The sequence below is a fragment of the Salmo salar genome, chromosome ssa11, assembly GCF_905237065.1.
Source record: "Salmo salar chromosome ssa11, Ssal_v3.1, whole genome shotgun sequence".
In the NCBI taxonomy this organism is placed as follows: domain Eukaryota; kingdom Metazoa; phylum Chordata; class Actinopteri; order Salmoniformes; family Salmonidae; genus Salmo; species Salmo salar.
In genome coordinates, this window is record NC_059452.1 from 18,379,074 (window position 1) to 18,404,427 (window position 25,354).

Sequence of the window (25,354 nt, forward strand, 5' to 3'; positions counted from 1 at the left end):
TTGTGGCCTGCTGGAGGTAATTTTGCAGGGCTCTGGCAGTGCTCCTCCTTGCACAAAGGCAGAGGTAGCGGTCCTGCTGCTGGGTTGTTGCCCTCCTACGGCCTCCTCCACGTCTCCTGATGTACTGGCCTGTCTCCTGGTAGCGCCTCCATGCTCTAGACACTACGCTGACAGACACAGCAAACCTTCTTGCCACAGCTCGCATTGATGTGCCATCCTGGATGAGCTGCACTACCTGAGCCACTTGTGTGAGTTGTAGACTCCGTCTCATGCTTCCACTAGAGTGAAAGCAACGCCAGCATTCAAAAGTGACCAAAACATCAGCCAGGAAGCATAGGAACTGAGAAGTGGTCTGTGGTCCCCACCTGCAGAACCACTCCTTTATTGGGGGTGTCTTGCTAATTGCCTATAATTTCCACCTGTTGTCTATTCCATTTGCACAACAGCATGTGAAATTTATTGTCAATCAGTGTTGCTTCCTAAGTGGACAGTTTGATTTCACAGAAGTGGGATTGACTTGGAGTTACATTGTGTTGTTTAAGTGTTCCCTTTATTTTTTTGAGCAGTGTATATCAACCCCTAAACAAATGTCCATTAATTATAAACCACATAAATTGGCCGGTAGCCTAGTGGTTAAAGTTGTTGGACAGTAACCGAAAGTTTGCTAGATCGAATCCACGAGCTGACTAGGTAAAAATCTGTTAGGTAGTTAACCCACTGTTCCTAGGCTGTCATTGTAAATAAGAATGTGTTATTAACTGACTTGCCTAGTTAAATAAAATAATAAATAATTATAATTAACTGTTGCAGCAGGATTATTTTCCTACTGTAGTAAACTGGCTCAAATTAAGATCCTACACCTGTATTGTGAAGAAAACGGAAGTCGGAAGTTTACATACACAGGTTGGAGTCATTAAAACTCGTTTTTCAACCACTCCACAAATTTCTTGTTAACAAACTATAGTTTTGGCAAGTCGGTTAGGACATCTACTCTGACCCACAATTCCAGTGGGTCAGAAGTTTACATACACTAAGTTGACTGTGCCTTAAACAGCTTGGGAAATTCCAGAAAATGATGTCATGGCTTTAGAAGCTTCTGATAGGCTAATTGACATAATTTGAGTCAATTGGAGGTGTACCTGTGGATGTATTTCAAGGCCTACCTTCAAACTCAGTGCCTCTTTGCTTGACATCATGGAAAATCTAAAGAAATCAGCCAAGAAAATTGTAGACCTCCACAAGTCTGGTTCATCCTTGGGAGAAATCTCCAAACGCCTGAAGGTACCACGTTCATCTGTACAAACAATAGTACCGAAATATAAACACCATGGGACCACACAGCCATCATACCACTCAGGAAGGAGACGCGGTCTGTCTCCTAGAGAGGAATGTACTTTGGTGCAAAAAGTGCAACTCATCCTCTAACAACAGCAAAGGACCTTGTGAAGATGCTGGAGGAAACGGGTACAAAAGTATCTATATCCACAGTAAAACAAGTCCTATATTGACAACCTGAAAGGCTGCTCTGCAAGGAAGAAGCCACTGCTCCAAAACTGCCATAAAAAAGCCAGACTACGGTTTGCAATTGCACATGGGGACAAAGATCATACTTTTTGGAGAAATGTCCTCTGGTCTGATGAAACAACAATAGAACTGTTTGGCCATAATGACCATTGTTATGTTTGGAGGAAAAAGGGGGAGGCTTGCAAGCCGAAGATCATCATCCCAATCATGAAGCACGGGGGTAGCAGTATCATGTTGTGGGGGTGCTTTGCTGCAGGAGGGACTGGTGCACGTCACAAAATAGATGGCATCATGAGAAGGAAAATGATGTGGATATATTGAAGCAACATCTCAAGACATCAGTCAGGAAGTTAAAGCTTGGTCCCAAATGGGTCTTCCAAATGGACAATGACCCTAAGCATAATTCTGAAGTTGTGGTAAAATGGCTTAAGGACAACGAAGTCAAGGTATTGGAGTGGCCATCCCAAAGCTCTGACCTCAATCCTATAGAAAATCTGTTGGCAGAACTGAAAAAGCGTGTGTGAGCAAGGAGGCCTACAAACCTGACTTGGTTACACCAGCTCTGTCAGGAGGAATGGGCCAAAATTCACCCAACTTATTGTGGGAAGCTTGTGGAAGGCTACCCGAAACGTTTGACCCAAGTTAAACAATTTAAAAGCAATGCTACTAAATACTAATTGAGTGTATGTAAACTTCTGACCCACTGGGAATGTTATGAAAGAAATAAAAGCTGAAATAAATAATTCTCTCCTATTATTCAGACATTTCACATTCTTAAAATAAAGTGGTGATCCTAACTGACCTAAGACAGGGCATTTTTACCAGGATTAAATGTCAGGAATTGTGAAAAACTGAGTTTAAAGGTATTTGGTTAAGGTGTATGTAAACTTCTGACTTCAACTGTATAACATATAGATGTTCTAATACATTTGCAGAGATGCCTGGTGTTTCTTTGAACAAAGTCTGAGTTGATTAGATGCTTAATAGTTTTCCTGTTTGCACTCAATACTCACAATGATGTAAAAACGCCTTTCAAATAGATGAGCAATTAGATGAGCATCAGCAGGCAAATCACTAAATTGATATCGATACACTGAGTTCTGCAATTCTACCCAACAAGCTTGGAGGGAAATTTGGTCTCAGGATTAGTCTCGTGAATTTATTTTGTCCAAACGTATTAGAAACCTACTTCATTTCAAGTCACAGCTGTTGCTGTTTTGTCTATTAGACTCTCGTCAGTCCATTTATCGTATCTCAGTACGCTGCAAGTTGCCTCCATTGCAGTTGATGTTGGATCTATCAGGTCTGCTTCAGCTTTTAAGTTTGTCAGCAAGGCAGCAATTAAGATAATTAGGGTATAGTGGGCAGGAGCGGCAGCTTGCTGCAGAAGGAAGTCTGGGCCAGAGTGTGACTGTGGCAGCGTGAGGACTCACAGGAAATGGCAGATTATGTTAAAGTCAGTCACTTAGTCCTGCGGTTCTTTATACAGGGAACATGGAGGGCTCGCAGGAGTTATGTCACATTGAAACGGACTAAAACTATTCCTCAGTGAGTCTTGCCTCTCTGAAATCAGGGAAACTGGGAATCTGATTCCTCTTTCCACCTAAGAGCTTGGCACATATGCCCTTTCCTATGCATGATATCTTTATGCATTTGTATCTTTACAGCAATCACGGCCGAACTGTTTCTCTGTGTTTGCATGCATGTGTGTGTGCAGGACTCAGGAATAGACATTGGAGATATCTCTGAGAGGAAGGCCCTGAGGAAGAGGCTCCAGTGTAAGACGTTTCGGTGGTACCTGGTCAACATCTACCCAGAGATGAGGATGTACACAGACACCATTGCATATGGAGTGGTAAGCAACATGCCCTCTGCAAAAATGGAAATGCTATGTCAAGTAAAGCCTCCACAGAATAAACCATGCGGTCCATGCCTGAACAAATAATCAGTTACGATTTGGATGACTGCAGTTAGGAATACATTAATTTCACAGAGATGCATTTCTGTGGCAGTTTGGCTCTGAAACACGTGGACATGGCTACCATAGCCTCAGTCTTTGTGTGCACTGCCAGTGTTGGCACACTAAAGCTTGGACATGATGTGGGCATGATGTGGAAAAGGTGCAGGAACTCAGACTCTGGGAGAAAACAGAAGCCTCTTTCCATGACATAGACTGACCAGGTTAATCCAGGCGAAAGCTATGATCCCTTATTGATATCACTTGTTAAATCCACTTCAATCAGTGCAGATGAACAGAATGAGACGGGTTAAAGAAGGATTTTTAAGCCTTGAGACAATTGAGATGGATTGTGTATGCGTGTCATTCATAGGATGAATGGGCATGACAAAAGATTTAAGTGCCTTTGAACGGGTTATGCTAGTAGGTGCCAGGCGCACTGGTTTGTGTCAAGAACTGCAACGCTGCTGGGTTATTCACACTCAATAGTTTCCCGTGTGTATCAAGAGTGGTCAACCACCCAAAGGACATCCAGCCAACTTGACACAACTGTGTGAAGCATTGGAGTCAACATGGGTCAGCATCCCTGTGGAACGCTTTCGACACCTTGTAGAGTCCCGACAAATTGAGGCTGCTCTGAGGGCAAGGGGGGGGGGGGGGGTCTACAACTCAATATTGTTTGGTATACATAGTGTATAAAAGGTTGTCTATTGGGTAGTCTATGCACACACGAACAGAGCATTGTGCACTGTCATGTAAGAAAGAGTGAAATGTGTATTCATGAGGGTATACCATTGAGTATGCACAATTGTTGTGCAGTGGTGGGGCTGGTGAGCAGAGCTTGTTTTATGTCACCTCCTCTCACAGAGATCTGCCTGTGTGGCCAAATAGAATTCTCAGCAATGCTAGACAAATGTTTCTGAATTTGTATTCTGGCCATGAGGGCACGCTGGCAGTATTTATATTAGCAATTCATGTTCAACACAAACAGCTTTAGTTCTGTGTGGCCACAGTGCATCAGTGCAATATGCCTGAATCTACAGTGACACACCCAAAAAGTGGTCTCATTGGAGTACAGTCTTCATTTTATGGTTGGTTTCCTTCTCTGTATTTCCATGTTATTATGAAAGGTAGAAATATGGAGAGGAAAATAGGTCAGCCTTATTAAAATTAATTCAAGGAGTAAGTGGGTTCGAAAATAGCATATCCTCATTACACTGCATTTGCTAGGTGCATTTCATGAACTTGTCAATAATTTTTGTCATAGAATTCGTTATCCAGAATGCAGACTGTGTTCAGCACAGCATTTGAGGTCAAAGGTTATGCTACACACCACACTGACAAGCAGCCCCAGGTTTTATTCACTCATACATGAACCTTGCACGTTATAATTTTTTTCATTTCATGGAACCTCAGTGAAATTGTTATACGTTGTCTGTTAGACTTTATTCCATCGTGTTCAGTCGCTGCCTGGCTTTTTAATGATCAGCAGACAGAATGAGACACTTCCTGTGCCAGTGGGGAGTTGACAGGCACAGTCTCTGGTTGTGTCCTTGTAATGTCATATCCGTACCTAATCCTGTCCTCACGGACAGCAAGGCAAACAAATCTTAATCCTCCCAGCCACCAATCCTAGTCTCCAGAGTACCTCCCCTCTCCTCACACAAACCTGTTGATTAGATCTTTAAAATAAATGCTGCTACAGATTGAAATAACTGTGCAAACACAAGGCTTTGTGTTTGAATTACAAATCCCATTTATGTTCTTTGTCATGTTGTTCTGCAAAGAACAGAAATTGTTCCCTCCATGTGTTGTTTTGAAGTTATACCGGAAACCTGCTCTCTGGTTTGATTGAATAGGGCGTTGTGATAGCAAGAATATTTGAATCAATTTAAGGTCTCATTGATTCTCTGTCACACAGCTAACCTCTCCCTGAACTATCCGATTGAGTGACATATCAAATTATGACTCCCTTTGTGTGCATCTCCTCCCTCAGCTGAAGAACTTTCTGAAGAGTGACCTGTGTCTGGACCAGGGGCCGGACACCGACAATGTCCCCATCCTGTACCTCTGTCATGGGATGACACCTCAGGTTAGAACCCCCTCGAGCCTTCTTCAGCCCATATCGCTGCTATATCATTTCTGTCTCTGTGTCAAATCTCCCACGTGTCTATAGTCTGCCTTTTCTTATCCCTCCTTTTGACCCTTTCTTATCTTGCATGAGGCTTATCAGTGAAGTTCAGTCCACGACTCTGCTACAGTACGACTGGTCCCTTTTTATAGAGCTATTGTTGTATGAAACATGTGTCTGGCCTCTCTTATGGCTTAGTAATGGCAGCAGCTGTCAGGATCTACCAGCTGACCAGCAGGACTCTACTTATCATTCACCTCACTGCCAAGGGCTCCCATCCACCATGGGCTTTGTTTCTGAACTTCAGCCTAAGCTGCATTTGAGTTGTATTGACAGAATGCAAAGTGGAATCCATTTGTAGATAGTTTCTACTTCAAAAGTGACAAGTCTGCAGGTAGGAGTAAACTTACAGGAAGCTTCCTCAGAGATTAGACAAAACTTGTCTCTTTCTTCACTTTGTGTTTGTATTTGTTGTCATCAGAGAGAGAGAGAGGGAGAGAGAGAGAGAGAGAGAGAGAAAAAAAACTGAATCCAGTAGTGTTTATAAAAGGTATACTTTCCCGGTCTCCAGACAGGCATTAGCAGATAATTCCAGGAAGCCACTACAGCGCTGTTGAGATGGAGAGCATCCCCTGACACTGTTTCTATCTGGGTCAGGCTGGCAGCCTGATACAGCCCTATCTCAGCACAACTGCTGCCTCTGCACTATCAGCCTCACCTTCTCTAACAATTTCCATAATGTTTTGAAAACTGAAATACCTTGGTGCTAGTACATGTTAAGCCAAAACCAAAATGGAAACTCAAATAACTTTCTACAACGGCTACCTAGTTGTATATTTTTCTGCCATAAATATGCACAGCAGTCATTTCTTATTAGAGCTTTGGTTCTATTGTTTCTGAATAGACTTCTCTCAAGTTTGCAGAAGGTGAGATTTTAGCCCTGGGCTTGGGGAGATTTTAGCCCTGGGTTTAGGGAGATTTTATCCCTGGGCTTAGGGAGATTTTAGCCCGGGCTTAAGCAAGTGTTTACACTTGCACATCCTAAAGTGGGCTAGCACCAACCTTAGCCCAGGCCTAGCTGGCCCTGCTCAGTCATTTAGGGTTAGCATCGACTTTTCGGGCTAGCCCCAGAAAACACAGTGCCAAAATAACCAGTGTGAAACAGGGTCAAGAACAACGCCTAGAATGCTCACTGTCCAATTACAAAATCTGTAATGTCACTTAATTGACATATTCTTGTGACGATGCCTCTAATACATTCTGCACATCGTTTAGTAAATTCATACTATTTAAACCCTCCATCTGAGGACAAAAACCAAAATACTTGGTTGCTATGCCTAGAAAAAATGGTTGCTATGCAGTCTGGCTAACGTCTTCTCACTTAGCCAACTAAAGCTACAAACTCTACAGCTGGAAGGGCAGCAAACGCTCAATTTTTCTCCGTTTTTTATTGGTTTTGTATTGACATTTAATTGGATATATTCATGATAATAATATTGTTGCATAATTTGGCCTGGATCAGAAAAGTATTTTATATTTTTTCGTGCACAGCATTCTCTGTAGACCTACAGGGACAAGATCGAATTTCAAAAGTAAAACATTGTTTCTGAGGTTAGAAAGGCAGACAGCAAGGTTTATTCAAACCATCACTGTTGGAAATCAAATGCTTGACTAGGAGCAAGAGGAAATCATGTGCTAATAAATGTCTTATTGCTTATAACATTGGTCACGTGTCATAGATATATTGTTGGGCGCATGTTGTGTTTGTCCGTTAGCCCAGGGCTTTGGAATACAAGCGTGAATCCTTAGCCCGGGGCTCAAGCTTAGCCCAGGGTTAACAAATGCTTGCGTGAACACAGGCTAAGCTAGCCCAGGGCCAGTCTAGCATGTGGCTTAGCTAGCCCTGGGCTAAGAACAATGCCTAGAGAGTTTTATGTGATCCTTAACCTGACTAGTATTTGTATTTTGTAAGGATCCCTATAGTCCCAGTCGGTATTCACATAATAATAAGGAATTCCCCTCGACCACATTATTTCTATTGACCCCCATTGAAAGAGGCAACCTCATCGATTATTTTTTATACAGAAATAACAAAACATGCAGAAAAGCTGCTGCATTGCTCATTGGGGCGGCAAGGTAGCCTAGTGGTTAGAGCATTGGACTAGTAACCGAAAAGTAGCAAGTTCAAATCCCTGAGCTGACAAGGTACAAATCTGTCATTCTGCCCCTGAACAAGGCAGTTAACCCACTGTTCCTAGGCCGTCATTGAAAATAAGAATTTGTTCTGAACTAGTTAAATAAAGGTAAAAAAAAAAAAAATATGCACGTGTAGCCAGGTCAAAAATCACAACCTACGGTTCGCAATGCTCCCACTTAGGGAAATGGAGCCTGCGAGAAGAGCCCTGTGGATTCAGGCTATTCGGGTTGGGAGAGTGGGAAATGTAGGGACGTGGTGTCCAATTAGGCTACATGTGTGTAAAAAAAACATTTAATCACAGGTAAGACATTTAATTTGTTAAGTACAGTCTGTTTGAAACTCCACTCACTACTTGTAGCTGTATAGTCTTTTTGTTTGTGTTGTTGGTCTTGGCTAGCTTAATGTTTCGGTAACTAGCTAGCTAGCTAGCACTAGTGGCTGCTAGCACCGTCATAAAAAGGGGCTTGAGGCAAGCCCTATAATATGTTTTTCTAAGTAGTGAGAACACTAGAGAGCAGGCAGTATTGAAAAGTAATCTTTAGACATGTTGTACTTTTCTTAAATGTAGTTTTGTAATTGACTAAAACAGACAACAAAACATTTGTTTGAATAAGGTAAAGTTTTTGCTGTGAGCCAATGGGATTCAAACATGATTAAGGCAATTACATCACAAAAAAAACAGTACATCATACAGCACATTATTACACCACTACTCTACCACTACATATCTACAATAGAAAATGTATAATACAACAAAATTACAGTGTACGTGTGTAGAGTGTATGTGTTAGTTTTATCCGTTTTTTTAAATCTGATTTTACTACTCGCTTGAGTTACTTGATGTGGAATAGAGTTCCATGTAGTTATGGCTCTATGGAGTACTGTGCGTTTCCCAGAGTCTGTTCTGGACTTGGGGACTGTGAAGAGACCCTTGGTTGCATCTCTTGTGGGGTATCTATGGGGGTCTGAGCTATGTGCTAGTCGTTTAAACAGATAGCTCGGTGCTTTCAACATGTCAATACCTCTCACAAAGACAAGTAGTGATGCAGTCAATCTCTCCACTACATTGAGCCAGGAGAGATTGGCATGCATGTTATTGATGTTAGCTCTCCGTGAACATTTAAGGGCCAGCCGTGCTCCTCTGTTCCCGGGCCAACTGTAATTTGCCTATTTCCCTCTGTGGAACTTGACTATATGACTGGGCAGTAGTCCAGGTGTGATAAAACTAGGGCCTGTAGGACTTGTTTTGTTGATAGCAATGTCAAGAAAGCAGAGTAGCGCTTTATTACAGACAGACCTCTCCCCATCTTAGCTACCATTGCATCAATATGTTTTGACCATGACAGTTTACAATCCAGAGTTACACCAAGCAGTTTAGTCTCCTTAACTTGCTCAATTTCCACATTATTCATTACAAGATATAGTTGAGGTTTAGGGTTTAGTCAATGATTTGTCCCAAATACAATGCTTTTAGTTTTTGAAATATTTATATCTAGCATATTACTTGCCACCCATTCTAAAACTGGCTGCATCTCTTTGTTAAGTGTTGCAATGATTTAACTTGCTGTGGTATCTGACATGTATAATGTTCAGTCATCAGCATAAACAGACACACAGGTTTTACTCAGTGCCAGTGGCAGGTCATTAGTGAAAATAGAAAAAGGTAAGTGGCCTAGACAGCTGCCCTGGGGTATTCGCGACTCTACCTGGACTATGTGGGAGAGCCTTTAATGAAAGATGATGTAAAGCCATAACAGTCCGTAATAGTTTGCAAGCCCTGCCACATCCGACGAGCATCAGAGCCAGTTTTAGTAGGATTCAATCTTAGTCCTGTATTGACGCTTTGCCTGTTTGACGGTTCATTTGAGGGCATAGCGTAATTTCTTATAAGTGTCCGGATTAGTGTCCCACTCCTTGGAAGCGGCAGCTCTAGCCTTTAGCTCGGTGTGGATATTGCCTGTAATCCATGGCTTCTGGTTGGGATATGTATGTACGGTCACTGTCGGGATGATGTTGTCAATGCACTTATTGATGAAGCTGGTGACTGAGGTGGTATACTCCTCAATGCCATTGGATGAATTCCGGGACTTATTCCAGTCTGTGCTAGCAAAACAGTCCTGTAGTGTAGCATCCACGTCATCTGACCACTTCCGTATTGAACGAGTCACTGGTACTTCCTGCTTTAGTTTTTGCTTGTAAGCAGGAATCAGGAGGATATAATTATGGTCAGATTTGCCAAATGGAGGGTGAGGGAGAGTTTTGTATGGGTCTCTGTGTGTGGAGTAAAGGTGGTCTAGAGTTTTTTTTCTTCCTCTAGTTGCACATGTGGCATGCTGGTAGAAATGAGGTAAAACGGATTTAAGTTTGCCTGCATTAAAGTCCCCGGACACTAGGAGCATTTTCTTGTTTGCTGTTGGCCTTATACAGCTCTTTGAGTGCGGTCTTAGTGCCAGTATCGGTTTGTGGTGGTAAATAGACGGCTACGAAAAATATAGATGCAAACTCTCTTGTTAAATAGTGTGGTCTACAGCTTATCATGAGGTACCCTACCTCAGGTGAGCAATACCTCGAGACTTCCTTAATATTAAACATTGTGCACCAGCTGTTATTGACAAATAGACACACATCACCCCATTCATCTTACCGGACGTAGCTGTTCTGTCCTGCCAATGCACGGAAAACCCAGCCAACTGTATATTATCCGTGTTGTCGTTCAGCAACGACTCGGTGAAGCATAAGATATTACAGTTTAATGTCCCGTTGGTAGGATAGTCTCGGAATAGAGCTGATCCAGTTTATTCTCCAGTGATTGCACGTTGGCCAATAGAATGGATGGAGGAGGTGGATTATCCACTCGCCAACTAATTTTCACAAGGCACCCCGATCTTCCGTCTTTTCTTCACGCAAATGACTGGGATTTGGGCCTGGTCTCGGAGAAACAGTGTATCCTTTGCGTTGGACTCATTACATAAAACATCTTTGTCCACTTCGAGGTGAGTAATCGCTGTTCTGATATCCTGAAACTCTTTTCTGTAATAAGAGACGGTAGCAATGGTAGCAACATTATGTACGAAATAAGTTTCAAACAATGTGAAAAAACACAAATAGCACAGTTGGTTAAGAGCCGGTAAAACGGCAGCCATCCCCTCCAACGCCATTCTCTAAAAGTCTTTCATAATTTGGTAAGTTATGCATGGATGTGTAGGTTCAGAGTTTGTTTTTGGCATGTCATGCCTAATTTTGCTAATCTTGCCAATTAAAAAAATCATTAAAGTATTTGGCAATATCAGTGGGTTTTTGTGATGATTGAGCCAATGAATGGTTAGTTTTTTTGCCCAAAATTTTATTTAAGGTGCTCCAAAGCTTTTTACTATCATCCTTTATGTCTTTGTTTCATGGTACAGTTTCTTCTTCTTTTTGTTTATTTTAGTCACATGATTTCTCAATTTACAGTATGTTTGCCAATTGGCTGTGCAGCCAGCCAGACTTATTTGCCATTCCTTATGTCTCGTCCCTGTCAACCATACCATTTTTTAATTCCTCATCAATTTATGTGGATTTTGCTGTTTTTACAGTAATTTCTTAATGGGTGCATGCTTATTAGTAAATGGAATAAGCAATTTCATAAATTATTAAAGTTCAGTGTCTGGTTGCTCCTCATTAAAAACCACAGACCAGTAAATATGATTTACATCTTCAACATAGGAATCAGTACAAAACCTCTTGTATAATCTCTTAAACGCTATATTAGGCCCACACTTTGGTTTTCTTAGATATGCCTACTACTGTATGATCACTACATTCAATTTAGAGCAGATTTCTGTAAATACCCTGGTAGGTTGACTGATAACCTGAACCAGGTTGCAGGCACTGGTTAGTTTGAAGCTTTTTTTATATAATAATATTTAGGTCACTCAGAAAATATATCTTTCTGTTGATATCACACACATCATCAAGCATTTCACACATGTTATACAGATACTGACTATTAGCACTTAGTGGTCTATAGAAACTTCCCACAAGAATAGGCATTAGGTGAGGCAAGTGAACCTGTAGCCATATTACTTCAACAGCATTTGACATGAGATTCTCTCTAAGTTTTAAAGGAATATGACTCTAAATATAAACAGCAACACCTCCCCCTTTGGTATCCCTGTCTCTTCTGTAGATTTTATAGCTATGTATTGCTACCACTGTATCATCAAATAATTATCTAAATATGTTTCAGAGATCCAGTATATGAATGTTATCTGTTACTAGCAAGGTATTGATTTCATCAACCTTGTTTCTTTGGCTACATACAGTATGCTAATGTGGGCTATTTTCAGCACTTTTCTGTGTTGCGTTATTGTTTTTATTGCTTTACTGGGAGGCTTATCAGAGGTAGACATGACAGTGATGTTTATTTGAGCTGATAGTGCAGGGTGAACTACTCCCAGTGGGCATCCTACTAGGGCAAACTGTATCAGTGCTACCAGCATAACTCAGGTTCGTGTAGGCACATGATTACTGCTGACAATAGCTGTCGGATTGACAGAGGCATTCAGGGGAGTTAGAGGAACATAAATTAGGCACTACAGCAGCACTACAACAACTCAGCAACACAATGGTAGGGATTATCTGAGCAGGGCTTGGGTCACCGATATGTCATTGTCTCAACGCAGCCTTGAAATGGGAGGACAGGGTCCAAGCACCAAAATGATTTAGATGGACTCCATCATTCCTGTAGAGTATCTTCTGTTTCCAAAAGGTGTCAACATTATTTATAAAAGTCATGCCAACAGAGCTACAGTAATCTTTTAGTCAGATGTGTAGTAAAAAGTGGTATAATCCTTGAAAGTGAAGCAAAAAGTTGCATCCACTGTCATCCTTGCCTATTGAAACATCTCCATGGTAAACCATTCACACTCATTGCACCTGTATTGATGTTTACGCTGGTTTACAAATTAAAGCTCTGGAGGAATCTCCTGTGATCTCTTACAAGAAAGAAAGCCAGTCGGAGCTGATCTTTCCCAAGATGCCTTGCACACTTTTCTTAACAGATAACTCCAGAGAAAACATACTGTAACACCCAATCTCACATCCCGAGAGCAGGCTAATTTAAGAACTCATTAATGTTAGAAATCTGTTCAAATGTCTCTGTTGAATGGTTGTCTGGTTACAGTGCTGTTACTCCTTTTAGAATCCGTTTTCATTTCACACCACTACTGATGCCGTTTTCTTCCTGCTTTACCTCCCACTGATAGTGAGAGTGGAGGATAGTTTTTATTTTTTTTATTATAATATTTAATTTTCCCTTTTTAAAGTATTTTTTTAAACAAACTTATACATAGGATCATCAACTTACAGACACACACAACAAATGGCTACATCTCATCTATCAAGACCCGCATGCTCACACCCCCATCCTTAGTGCTTGCATTATTGTTTGCCACTTGGCTTTAAATTGTACCAATTCGTTTTTCTCGGTCCCCCATGCTATTTAAATAATAAATACGTTTATTTTTTCCATTGTGTCAATGATGACAGATTGATTGACTTCAAGTTCTTAGTATACATTCTTTCAAGATGAGTGATGAGAAAATAATCGCCCAGTAAAGAACAGGAAAGCCCACACACTGTTTATGCTCACAATTCACCGCTTTATTGACTACGTTTCGATCCAAAATTGATCTTCGTCAGGTCAAACAGACTGAGTGCTTACATCCCAAAATATACACATTTCACCTCACATGACCATCACATGGTGGGTGTGGAAACAATTAAATTCACTTTTGCGCATAGTCAATCATAATTAATCACAGAAGTACTGTACATATAATCAAAGTATTATATACATACAAATGGGTCCAAGTTAACCTAGGCAACAGTAAAAAATTTGATTACGTTGGAAACTGTTGGAATACCTTCCCATATGACCATTACATGCGGAACGCGCAGTGGCCATACATATAATTAGTGACCTATTTCAAAAACAACTTGTCTACCTATAATAATTTGGTATCAGTAGTTACAAAAGATCTAATATATTTACAAAATGACCAAGTTGAGACCAATATGGCAGGACAAATCAACGTGACATGTTCATGGAATGGTCTGATATCAAACTCTTGGTTTAGACCTTTAGGAGACATGTCTGACAAATAGTGAATCCAATACAATTCTCTTCTTAGTAATAGATCAGTATCTCCCCCCCTCCTAATAGTCTTAACATGTTCGATACCAATGTATCTTAGAGAGCAATCCATGAAATCCGCAGCCACAGGGATTCTCTGATAAGAGTCCTGATATTACTCCTGTGTTATGCTGTCCTTGTCTCAAATTTTTGGTGGAACACGTAATGATGCCCTTAATCCTAATGGCCTTGCCTAATGGCCTTGGTGATTGAACATTGTGTGCATTTGTTAGTGAAGTTACACTGGGTACATCGGCCACATCTGTAATTACCGTCCGGCACATTGTCTAGGAAGGTGCCACGTGGCACCGGTGGAAGATCAGACGTCACCACCATTTGACTGATGTTGGGGTCGCGTCAAAAGACTACCCGCGGGGGTTCTTTAAATGTCTTTTCCATTTGTGAATCGGGCCTCAAGATGTGCCAGTGTTTTTTTGGGGAGTGGGGAGTATTGAAGGAAACACTGAACTCGTTGGTCGGGGGGGGTGGTTTGGGTGTGAGAATGTCATTCTGGGTCATATTTATTTTATGATCCCTTGCGTCATGCAGCCATTCCTCTGGGTAACCCTGCTGTCTGAAAAGCTCATCCAGACAGTCGGCTTGTTTGTCATAGTCACTCTGTGTACTACAGATCCTGCATATGCGAATGTATTGGATGATAGGGATGTGAGCACTCGGTCTGTTTGGTTTGGATCTTGTAAAATCCGTTTCAGTTTCTTCCATATTGTTATAGTGTTCTTAACTATGAAGTTGTTAATGTCCATAGCTTTATCCTTTGAAAATAGATCCGTAAAAAGATTCAGGAGATGAGCATGCACATCTTCAATATGTACCCATTGTTCCTGTTTAATACATTGAACTATATGTCACAAGGAAAAGCCTTGGGTAGGGAGTTGATACAATTCTGGAAGGTTAAAACCACCCTCGGACTTAGGAAGATGGAACACTTTGATTTGTATTCTATGAATTTTATTTGCCCGTATAAAGTCCGTTATGACCGAGTATACTTTTTTAAAGAATGTCGTCCGTGGGGTAATTGGTATGACCGAAAATAAATACAAAAACATTGGCAGCCTTGTCATTCTAAAGAGATTTATTCTACCTGTAAGATTGATGGGATAGTTTAAGGTGACATACACTGTGTATTTATGACAACTGTTTGCGAACGACAAGGTAGCACTAAACCCCTCCTAATGTAACCCTGTGCTCCCTACCACCTTTATCCCCACCCCTATCCAGCTGTGATGTCCTCCCTCCCCTCCAGCTGTTACATTCCCCCGCCTCTCCCAGGGTTCTAGCTACCAACATGTCTAGCTACCCCACATGTGCAGACAAGCATCCTCATCCCTCATATACACGGCGATGGAGTCAGAGCACAGATGCAGCTGCCATCTGTAGCACACACCACTACCTCTGCTGCTCCACTCAGTTCAAACAGATGCTTTTTCCTTCCAGTGGTGTTTTACGGCCTGCTAGCTAAGTATGGGCACTCAAGTGCCCTTGGAAAATACGGGCTGGAAGGACCGCATCAGAGAGTGCAATTAGAAGTGTTTGGGCTAGCTGGTCGATTTGTATTGTTTATGGAGAGCACTCCTCTCCATAAACAATAAGCCATTTCCCACACTGTCATTTCATGCCCTGTGCTTCAGTCCAGTGAGGTTAGCTGCATGAATAGACATGCCATATGGGTGAAGTAAGTCCTAGTGAAAAGCATAAAACAAATCAACATTTTGTGAAATGCTTGAATGCCTCCAGCTCTCAGTAGCTTATGTATGTGCTGTCTGTTCTGTCATTCCAGAATGTGTACTACACCAGCACTCAGCAGTTACATGTAGGGGTGCTCAGTCCCACCATCGACGACGATGACAACAAGTGCCTGGTGGATGTGAACAGCCGACCGCGCCTCATCGAGTGTAGCTACGCCACAGCCAAGCGCATGAAGCTCCACTGGATATTTACTCAGGTAAGAAACCATACAGACCTGACCAACACACTGACTGCTCACTGAAAATAGACCAGCAAGCGATAGAAAATGGCAAGTTGAATATCTAAATGAATACTTTGTTGTAATGGAGTTGGACCATTAGTAAATGTGGCACCAGTGGAAGTAGGTATCTTGGGTACGTTTTAGGGGGTAATATTCGCGGAAATCTATGGCTCAGTGTGGTTGGGTTGGTCTCATTAAGGAGTGTCACAGATATAACAGAGCTTTACAGTCCACAGACCTCTCCACATTCCTCCAAACCATTTAGACGTGAACAGTAAATGCATCATAATGACTCTCTCTGTCTTCATTATTGGACTGGCTCACTGAGCACAGTGGCCTGTAATGAGGGCTACATCAACATGGCCTGAAGAGTGCTTCACCCACTTCACCCAGTTTTGAAGGTGCAATTAAAACCGTTCTGATCATGTTCAGTGTCATCATAATGTGTGCGCTCAAAATATCCACTCAAAATAGTGGGGTGCTAACCTTGAATTCAACTTCTAGGAATCTAGTTTTCAGATAAAGATGTATTTTTCTCTCCATTGGTGGATCACTTATTTATTTTGAATGGGTGCCCACACAAGTTAGGAACTTGTAGGTTCTGTACCGTATCCCCCCCAAAAAATGATAACAAGGAGTGAGACATTGAAACCATATTATATATATATATACCTGAGTATGTACTGCATGTCATATGCCTGGATTGGTTGAATCTCTATCACTAAAACTCCTAAAAGTCAAGGTATTGTCAATTATGGATTCAACCTATTTGCGTCTATAGCTTTGACGTTAGTATGATGCCTTGTGAACTTACTGAGAAGGAAATGTTGTATGTTCCGTTGAAAGGTTTTTATTGAAATGCTGCCAAGCACAGTTTTACATCTTAATGCAATTTTTCTTTGAATCTGTTGAGGAGATCATTGTTGATGGAACTGTGTCAAATTCTTAGTTGGAGCCTCCCGAGTGGCGCAGTGGTCTAAGGCACTGCATTGCAGTCCTAGCTGTGCCACTAGAGATTTTGGGTTCAAGCCTATTCTCTGTCGCAGCCGGCCGCGACCAGGAGACTCATGGGGCGGATAACAATTGCCCCAGCATCGTCCGGGTTAGGGGAGGGTTTGGCCGGCAGGGATGTTCTTGTCCCATTGCGCACTAGCGACTCCTGTGGCGGGCCGGGCGCAGTGCACGCTGACACGGTGTACGCCGTTTCCTCTGACACATTGGTGCGGCTGGCTTCCAGGTTAAGCGGGCGTTGTGTCAAGAAGCAATGCGGCTTGGTGGGGTTGTGTTTTGGAGGACGCACGGCTCTCGACCTTCGCCTCTCCCGAGTCCGTACGGGAGTTGCGATGAGACAAGACTGTAACTACCAATTGGATACTACAAAATTGGGGAGAAAAAGGGGTGAAGTATAGGTAGCTCTGGAGTGTAAAAGGATTTAAATGCTTGATCTTACGTTTCACATATCTACATGGCTCTTCTGTAGGTGGTTTCTTGGTTTAGCATTGTATAATTTAAGAAGGAATAGTCAGACACCATGCATTATTGATCACATTTCTGCTAGACATAGTGTGAAATGTGTTTTACCTCAAAAGGAAATGCATCGATACAACTCAAGCATAGGGTTGTGCTGTAGTGAGGAGGAATGTTCCTATTCCCATTCTAGCTTAAGTGTTACCACACTTAAATTCTACAAGATGAGAGGAGAGGAGGAGGAGAGGAGAGGAGGAGAAGAGCAGCAATCAATGAATCTCTCTGGTTGAATGTGCCTGACAATTGTGACTTTTCTTCGCTTTAGAGCAAAGTGGAAATTCTACATGCTCTCCTCAAGTTAAATAATTGTGATGCATCTTGGGAAGCAGAAGAAAAGAAGTGGGTGTTTGTATTTGTAAAGATTTTGTCAGCAGTTAGGGTGGCTGTAGCGTGGGCTATAGTATGGAGACACAGAGGGTTTAGGTGTAAAGAGCTTTGCTTGGGAGACAATCTTAACACGCCGATTAAACACATCTAATTAGCTTTCTGTTCATCCTCAGTGCTTTCACTGACGTCACCTTCCCAAGTGCTCCTGTTTTCTACTATCCTTTGTGCTTTTCTACTACACTGTGTATCTTCTACCTCTCATGTCGGCCAACACACTGTAAACGCTTCCTATCTCCTTATGTAACACAACACGTAAACATGCATGCACACACATTCACCTGCATGCACACACAGACTCCCAAACTGTTCACTCAAAAATAATCAATTAGATGAAAGAACACAGGAGAGTTGGTTAACCTTTCACTGCTGCTTGTGAACCCATGACCATTATCATTCTGGCTCGCTGGTTCACTCTCTATAGCAAATCAATATGTTGGTTTGGCAGCAGCCCACAGGATCAAGCACAGGGCGCAAACAGTACTGGTCCTCTGCCAGTACAGAATTCAACCTCAGGCCTCGTACTGTAATGCAGCCTCTCCTGGAGAGAACACAGGCTTTTTAAGCACCCTGAAGGTTATCATTTTTATTGGTGTTTAGCATCTTTTGATGTTGACTTCCCAGATAGAGAAAGGCTGAGTAATGCTGATATTTTTTATTGTGTGAAATTGTTCTGAAGTGTTCAATGACCCACTGGAATTCAACTGCCTCAGAAAATGTTTGCTATTTAGCCATGTATAGCCGAAACATCAGGTTAAGAACATTATGCCGAAGCCCTGAGGTTACTTGGCAGGCTTCCTGCTGCAAGATGGTAATATTGCAAATATGAATAGAATCAGGATGAAATTATGAATATTTTCTGTAAATAAATACGTGTTTTAGCTGCTTGGTAGATGCCTCGTAAATATTTCAGGATGCGCCTCAGGCAAAGTATGATAATGACAGAATGAAAAACAAATGTATTATTGTTTTATATTTTGAAACGACTTCAGATGTCTAGACATGGTCTTAACAATTGATGAGCTGAAATAAATTAATCAGCAATGATAACATAAATGTACAACTCTTTTCATATGGGACTTTTTGGTTCCACTGCATTGTGTAGATCTATTTGTTTTGTCATATCTTATTTCCAGGTAATGTTTTTTCCTTGGACTCATTCCAGGCTATATGCACCATGTGACCAATGAGGTGTATCTAATGGTTCTTTCATTTGGTCGAACATATGGAATCTGCCATGTTATATTTCATGCTACATCTGACAACCAGTACTACACGTGGAGATGTTGATTACTGATGAAAAACTTAGTGAATATGTAAACTGTATCCGTCCCCCATGTATTTTACAGAATGCACTCAAGCAGATAATTGTTTAATTCCATAGCTTTTAGGCATGCAAGACCTGACAAGCACTCTTAACAGACAGTAGTCTATTCTAATGAGAACTTATCATATCCTGAATCAGAGTGACATCAACTAGACTCCTTGTCATTTTGATTAATTCACTTTCAAATTGACCTGACCAAATCATCCGTATGCTGTATATGCAACAAAACATTGACGACAAGTTGACAATGAGCTTGCTTAAAGGTGGTTGTTGACTCCACATATAAATATTAATCCCTCATAAAAAATGTTTTAATTATCAATTGGTTAGTGCAAATCTTAATGTGTATTGGTCTGAATTTCTGAACCTTAACATGCCCTGGCCTCTTTCTTTATAGAGTCTTGAACCAAAATTAAAGCCCATTTTTAAACGGTTGCCTTTCCAGCTCGAGTCGTCGTTCTCCTGACTGAGAGGGGACAGGGGAGATTCTCTGATCCCAGGCCCTGAAGTTACAGAGATAGTGAGCTTATCTGATCTGTGCAGTGACTCCCATCACACTGGTCCCAACAGTTGAGTCCAACCCAAAGCTTTAAGGCCTCCACGTACATGTGAGAGACTCTCCACTCTAACAAATGGGAAAGAGTGATGAGATGGAGAGACGCTTCGAAGCACACGATTCCTTAGGTGACAAAGATTGAGTTTCTTCCCTTAAGTGTGAGGGTTGTTTTCTCAGGTGACGTGTGAAAAATGTTTTCTTCTCATCTAATGTTATCTTCTTCTGTTATCACATAATCTTGGCATTCCTGCTGAGATTGCTACTGAGTATAATGGTAGATAGTGTTGTTCTTGCTTCGTGAGCATGCTGATGCTATCTGAGAAGTCCCCAGTGCTGGCGCTGAAAGGAAATCAGTACAAAACAGAGCTGCGGGTGCTTGTTAAGCTATACACATCAACCCCATCCATTAATTCATAGCGCTGCGGGGTTAAGGTGACACAGCAATCAACGACATGCACACCAATGATGCTGTCGCATCCCACTGTCTTTGATCTACCTGTTTTTTCTTTCAGGGAGGTTCCATTCAGAACAGGAAATCGAAGCGATGCCTTGAGCTGGTGGCCAGCAATGACAACGAGTTTGGGTACCAGCTGGCCCTTCAAAAATGCACTGGACAGAAATGGTCCATCACCAACACACTGCCTGGCAGTGCCCTATGATGGGCTCCTCTGAGAGAACACTGGTCAAATATACTGTAGCACACTGGACTGGATGGGGTGCTTACTCTGTTACTCCTCTGGACTTTCTGTTGTGGATAAAGGAGAATGGTGTATGGTTGACAGTCATTGGAGCACCATGATGTCTTTTGTTCACCAGTTGACATCACATGATAAATGTTAAACATTTTCTTTAGCCTATGGATCAGCCATAGATGGTTGATATTGTTCATTATGAGATACTACAACGTTATGAAACATATTTTGTGAAGAGTGTAGTTGGTTTTCTGTTGACTTGAAGGTTGTACTGGGTCCTATATGTTCATTGTTGTACTTGGTACATAACTGCTACTGTGTAGCAAGCATTATGAAAAGTTCTCTGCTGTTTTCTTTTCTTCTAGTGTCTCAGGTTTGTAGGATAAGTTTATTATGCGATTAAGCTGTACAATTTTGGGGAAATGCCAACATGTTGGAATATATATGAAAATAATATACTATTTTCTAAGTGTAAATATTCTAAATATTTATAATATATGCCAGTAAAAGAACTGATGCTACGTGAATGTGTGGTAGTGTGTTTTTTTCCAATGGTACAATATTGAGTGTGCCCTTTCCATGTAAACCGCCACCAGCTGTCCCATATGTGCGTCTGGTCCCATGTGACACAAGGCAAATGTCATGTTATCAAAATGAATGTGTGTCTTTCCCCTAAAGCGCATGCCTTTAAGGTTATAGCTCTCTCAACGTACACAAGTTAATCATTTATGTTCACTATTTAATGGTAGCTGATTGCACAAATTATATTAATGATCACATACAGATGTAGGATCTTAATTTGATCACTCTTTTGTTGCTGAGAATTTCTGCACAGCAGGAACTTATAGTGTATTCAAGGTTTAAAAAGGCTTCTAAAGTGTGTAATTGCCCCTTTAAAAATGTCAGACTTGATTTGCCCTAACGAAAAATAATCCACTTAACAATTCAAATTTTCTATTCCTGCAGGATTATTTTCAAATTAATATCCTATGTGTCATTTTTATGGTTTTGTGCAGTAATGTATCAAAAACATTTTGCGAGCACACACAGGGAGAACATTGAGAAATGGCATCTAATCAGTTTCTCACAAAAGCAGTCTAGAATCAGGGCTTGTTTCTGTCGAAGCCTTTCTCTTCTGACTGTTGTGTGTACCAGGGGAGGAGAGGAGTGGCACATTCGGTTTTCAACATGCCAGTCCTCATTAGCATCCACATTCATGCCGGGCCAGGGGAGGCATGCCATTTAATGTACACTACTGTTCAAAAGTTTGGGGTCACTTAGAAATTTCTTTTTTTTTTTTAAAGAAAAGCAACAACTAAAAATCCATAAAAAGAACATCAAAATTGATCAGAAATAGTGTAGACATTGTTAATTCTGTAAATGAGTATTGTAGCTGGAAACGGCTGAAAGTTTTTTAAATTAAATATCTACATCGGTGTACAGAGGCCAATTATCAGCAACCATCACTCCTGTGTTCCAATAGCACATTGTGTTAGCTAATCCAAGTTTATCATTTTAAAAGGTTAATTGATCATTAGAAAACCCTTTTGCAATTCTGTTAGCACAGCTGAAAACTGTTGTGCTGATTAAAGAAACAATAAAACTGGCCTTCTTTAGACTAGTTAAGTATCTGGAGCATCAGTGTTTGTGTGTTCGATTACAGGCTCAAAATGGCCAGAAACAAAGCACTTTCTTCTGAAACTCAGTTTATTTTTGTTCTGAGAAATTAAGGCTATTCCATGAAGAGAAATTGCCAAGAAACTGAAGATCTTGTACAACGCTGTGTACTACTCCCTTCTCAGAACAGAGCAAACTGGCTCTAACCAGAATAGAAAGAGGAGTGGGAGGCTCCGGTGCGCAACTGAGCAAGAGGACAAGTACATTAGAGTGTCTAGTTCGAGAAACAGATGCCTCACAAGTCCTCAACTGGCAGCTTCATTAAGTAGTACCCGCAAAACACCAGTCTCGACGTCAACAGTGAAGAGGCGACCTCCAGGATGCTGGCCTTCTAGGCAGAGTTGCAAAGAAAAAAATCCATATCTCAGACTGGCCAATAAAAAGAAAAGATTAAGATGGGCAAAAGAACACAAACACTGGCCAGAGGAACTCTGCCTAGAAGGCTAGCATCCCGGAGTTGCCTCTTAGCTGTTGACGTCGAGACTGGTGTTTTGCGGGTACTATTTAATGAAGCTGCAGTTGAGGACTTGTGAGGCGTCTTAAACTAGACACTAATGTACTTGTCCTCTTGCTCAGTTGTGCACCGGGGCCTCCCACTCTTTTCTATTCTGGTTAGAGACAGTTTGCGCTGTGAAGGGAGTAGTACATACATTTACATTTAAGTCATTTAGCAGACGCTCTTATCCAGAGCGACTTACAAATTGGTGGATTCACCTTATGATATCATACATAGCGTTGTACGAGATCTTCAGTTTCTTGGCAATATCTCGCATGGAATAGCCTTCATTTCTCAGAAGAAGAATAGACTGACGAGTTTCAGAAGAAAGTTCTTTGTTTCTGGCCATTTTGAGCCTGCAATCAAACCCACAAATGCTGATGCTCCAGATACTCAACTAGTCTAAAGAAGACCAGTTTTATTGTTTCTTTAATCAGAACAACAGTTTTCAGCTGTGCTAACAGAATTGCAAAAGGGTTTTCTAATGATCAATTAGCCTTTTAAAATGATAAACTTGGATTAGCTAACACAACGTGCCATTGGAACACAGGAGTGATGGTTGCTGATAATGGGCCTCTGTACACCTATGTAGATATTCCATAAACAAAAATCTGCCTTTTCCAGCTACATACTCATTTACAACATTAACAATGTCTACTGTATTTCTGATCAATTTGATATTTTAATGGACCAAAAAAAATTAGCTTTTCTTTCAAAAACAAGGACATTTCTAACTGACCCCAAACTTTTGAACGGTAGTGTACATGTAAATCGACTTCCTTCGCCAACAGAGTAACATCCGGAAAATATTTTTGTGCGTTCTCAAATTCAAAACGGAATTGATTTCCCAAAGGTTGGGAATTGATATGCACAAACCTTCTCATATGTGGAATACCATAATCATCATCTCAAATTTTGTCACGGTAGTTGTATTGCTTTAAATTCATAAAGTAAAGCGGAACCACATACAGTGAACTCTTCAAACAGATCTCACATAAAGTGAGATATTTGAATCTCAGAGTGACATTGAGTTATTTATGACACTGGAACTCTTCTTGTTAACGCATAGAGTAGGTGGCTTTTTTGCATAATGTTAATCATGAATGATTAAAACCTTTCAGATGAGCATAATGGTGGGATACCACCTGCTTTGAAATGGCCTCTTCATACTCACAGTAAAAGCATTAGGATTCACATTCCATTTCATGAATTAAAGCCAAAGAAATGGAAATGTGATTTATTATATGACAATAACATGGACCTGTTCAATCAATCCCAGTAACAGTGTTTCTAAGATGAATAAAAAACGTGCATCATATGAGAAATGGTATTGTTATCGTACAAACTTTACATAGATACTGATTGCAATTCTGGATACATCACTGAGTAATAACCATCTTGCTTTGACCACTGAAAAATTCTTCCAATATCTGAAATGCGGGTTTGATGATTCTATGAATGGCATCGCTCCTTGTTTTTTTATTTCATCTGAAAACCAGAGCTTTCTGAGAAATCTAGAATTCCTAACCCAATAAAGCAGTGGTGTCCTTGGTCTGTGTGCGTGAGACAGTCCCATTACCCTTGCCCACATTTATAATTCAGGTTTCTGCCTCTTGGGAGAAAGGCAATGAGAGAGTGCACCTCGATAATCATGCACACTTGCAGTTACTGCTGCCCCTGACACAGCTGCAATAAAACAGACTGAGAAGATATATATTCTTGGCACAAAACAAGCCCACTATGATAGGGGGAATCAGAAAAGGTTTGGGTAGCATATGGAGGGAGTCGGAGCCTTGTCTGAATTGAGAATTAATAAATGTCCCACAGGACTCACTGGAGGAGAGAGTTTATCAGTTGTGAATCCTGCAGGTAAGCTACAGGTGGCTAAGTGAAGCAGAAGAACCACCACAGGAGGGCCCAGGGGATACGAGAACTGGGGCTGGTAATGGGGAGCCAACTTTCAATTGAAAATTCAATTAAATCCTGCTCAAAGTAAAGTCATTTGTCATCTCTATTTCGCATATATATCGCAAGCTTACTGAGCTGTAAAAGAGACAGATTTATAGTCAAATAGCTTTACTCTGGTTTAGTGTGAACCTACATCCAACACATAGTGAAATGTCCCTGTTAGTTCTTTTCCAAATCTAAAGTGCATGTTACCCATACCATCTCTTGGAGGATGTTTCATGTTGCCAGTGGTGTAAAGTACTTAAGTAAAAATACTTTAAAGTACTACTTAAGTAGTTTTTTGGGGTATCTGAACTTTACTATTTTTATTTGACAACTTTTACTTTACTACATTCCTAAAGAAAATATTGTACTCTTTACTCCATACATTTTCCCTGACCACCCAAAGTACTCATTACATTTCCAATGCTTAACTGGACAGGAAAATTTTCTATTTCACGCACTTATCAAGAGAACACGTGGTCATCGCTACTGCCTTTGGTCTGGTGGACTCACTAAACACAAATGCATGTTTTGTAAATAATGTGAGAGTGTTGGAGTGTGCCCCTGTACAGTTTTAAAACAAGAAAATGGTTCCGTCTGCTTTGCTTAATATAAGGAATTTGAAATGATTTATATACTTGTACTTCTATATTTGATACTTAAGTATATTTTATCAATTGCATTTACTTTTGATACTTAAGTATATTTAAAACCAAGTACTTTTAGGTTTTTACTCAAGTAGTATTTTACTGGGTAGCTCTCTTTTGTCATACC

General features: G+C 41.0%; 1 protein-coding gene across 2 annotated transcripts in view; it reads left to right on the forward strand.

Annotated features, from left to right (window-relative positions):
- Positions 1–20,978, forward strand: part of LOC106562107 (polypeptide N-acetylgalactosaminyltransferase 18) — a 102,846-nt gene extending 81,868 nt beyond the window's left edge. For both annotated transcript variants that reach the window (XM_014126700.2, XM_014126701.2), the window contains exons 8-11: positions 3,242–3,379; positions 5,478–5,573; positions 15,783–15,947; positions 20,278–20,978. In XM_014126700.2, the coding sequence (XP_013982175.1) occupies positions 3,242–3,379; positions 5,478–5,573; positions 15,783–15,947; positions 20,278–20,424 (546 nt within the window). In that variant the 3' untranslated portion in view covers positions 20,425–20,978. The remainder of the gene's footprint in view (positions 1–3,241; positions 3,380–5,477; positions 5,574–15,782; positions 15,948–20,277) is intronic.
- Positions 20,979–25,354: the final 4,376 nt, after the last annotated feature.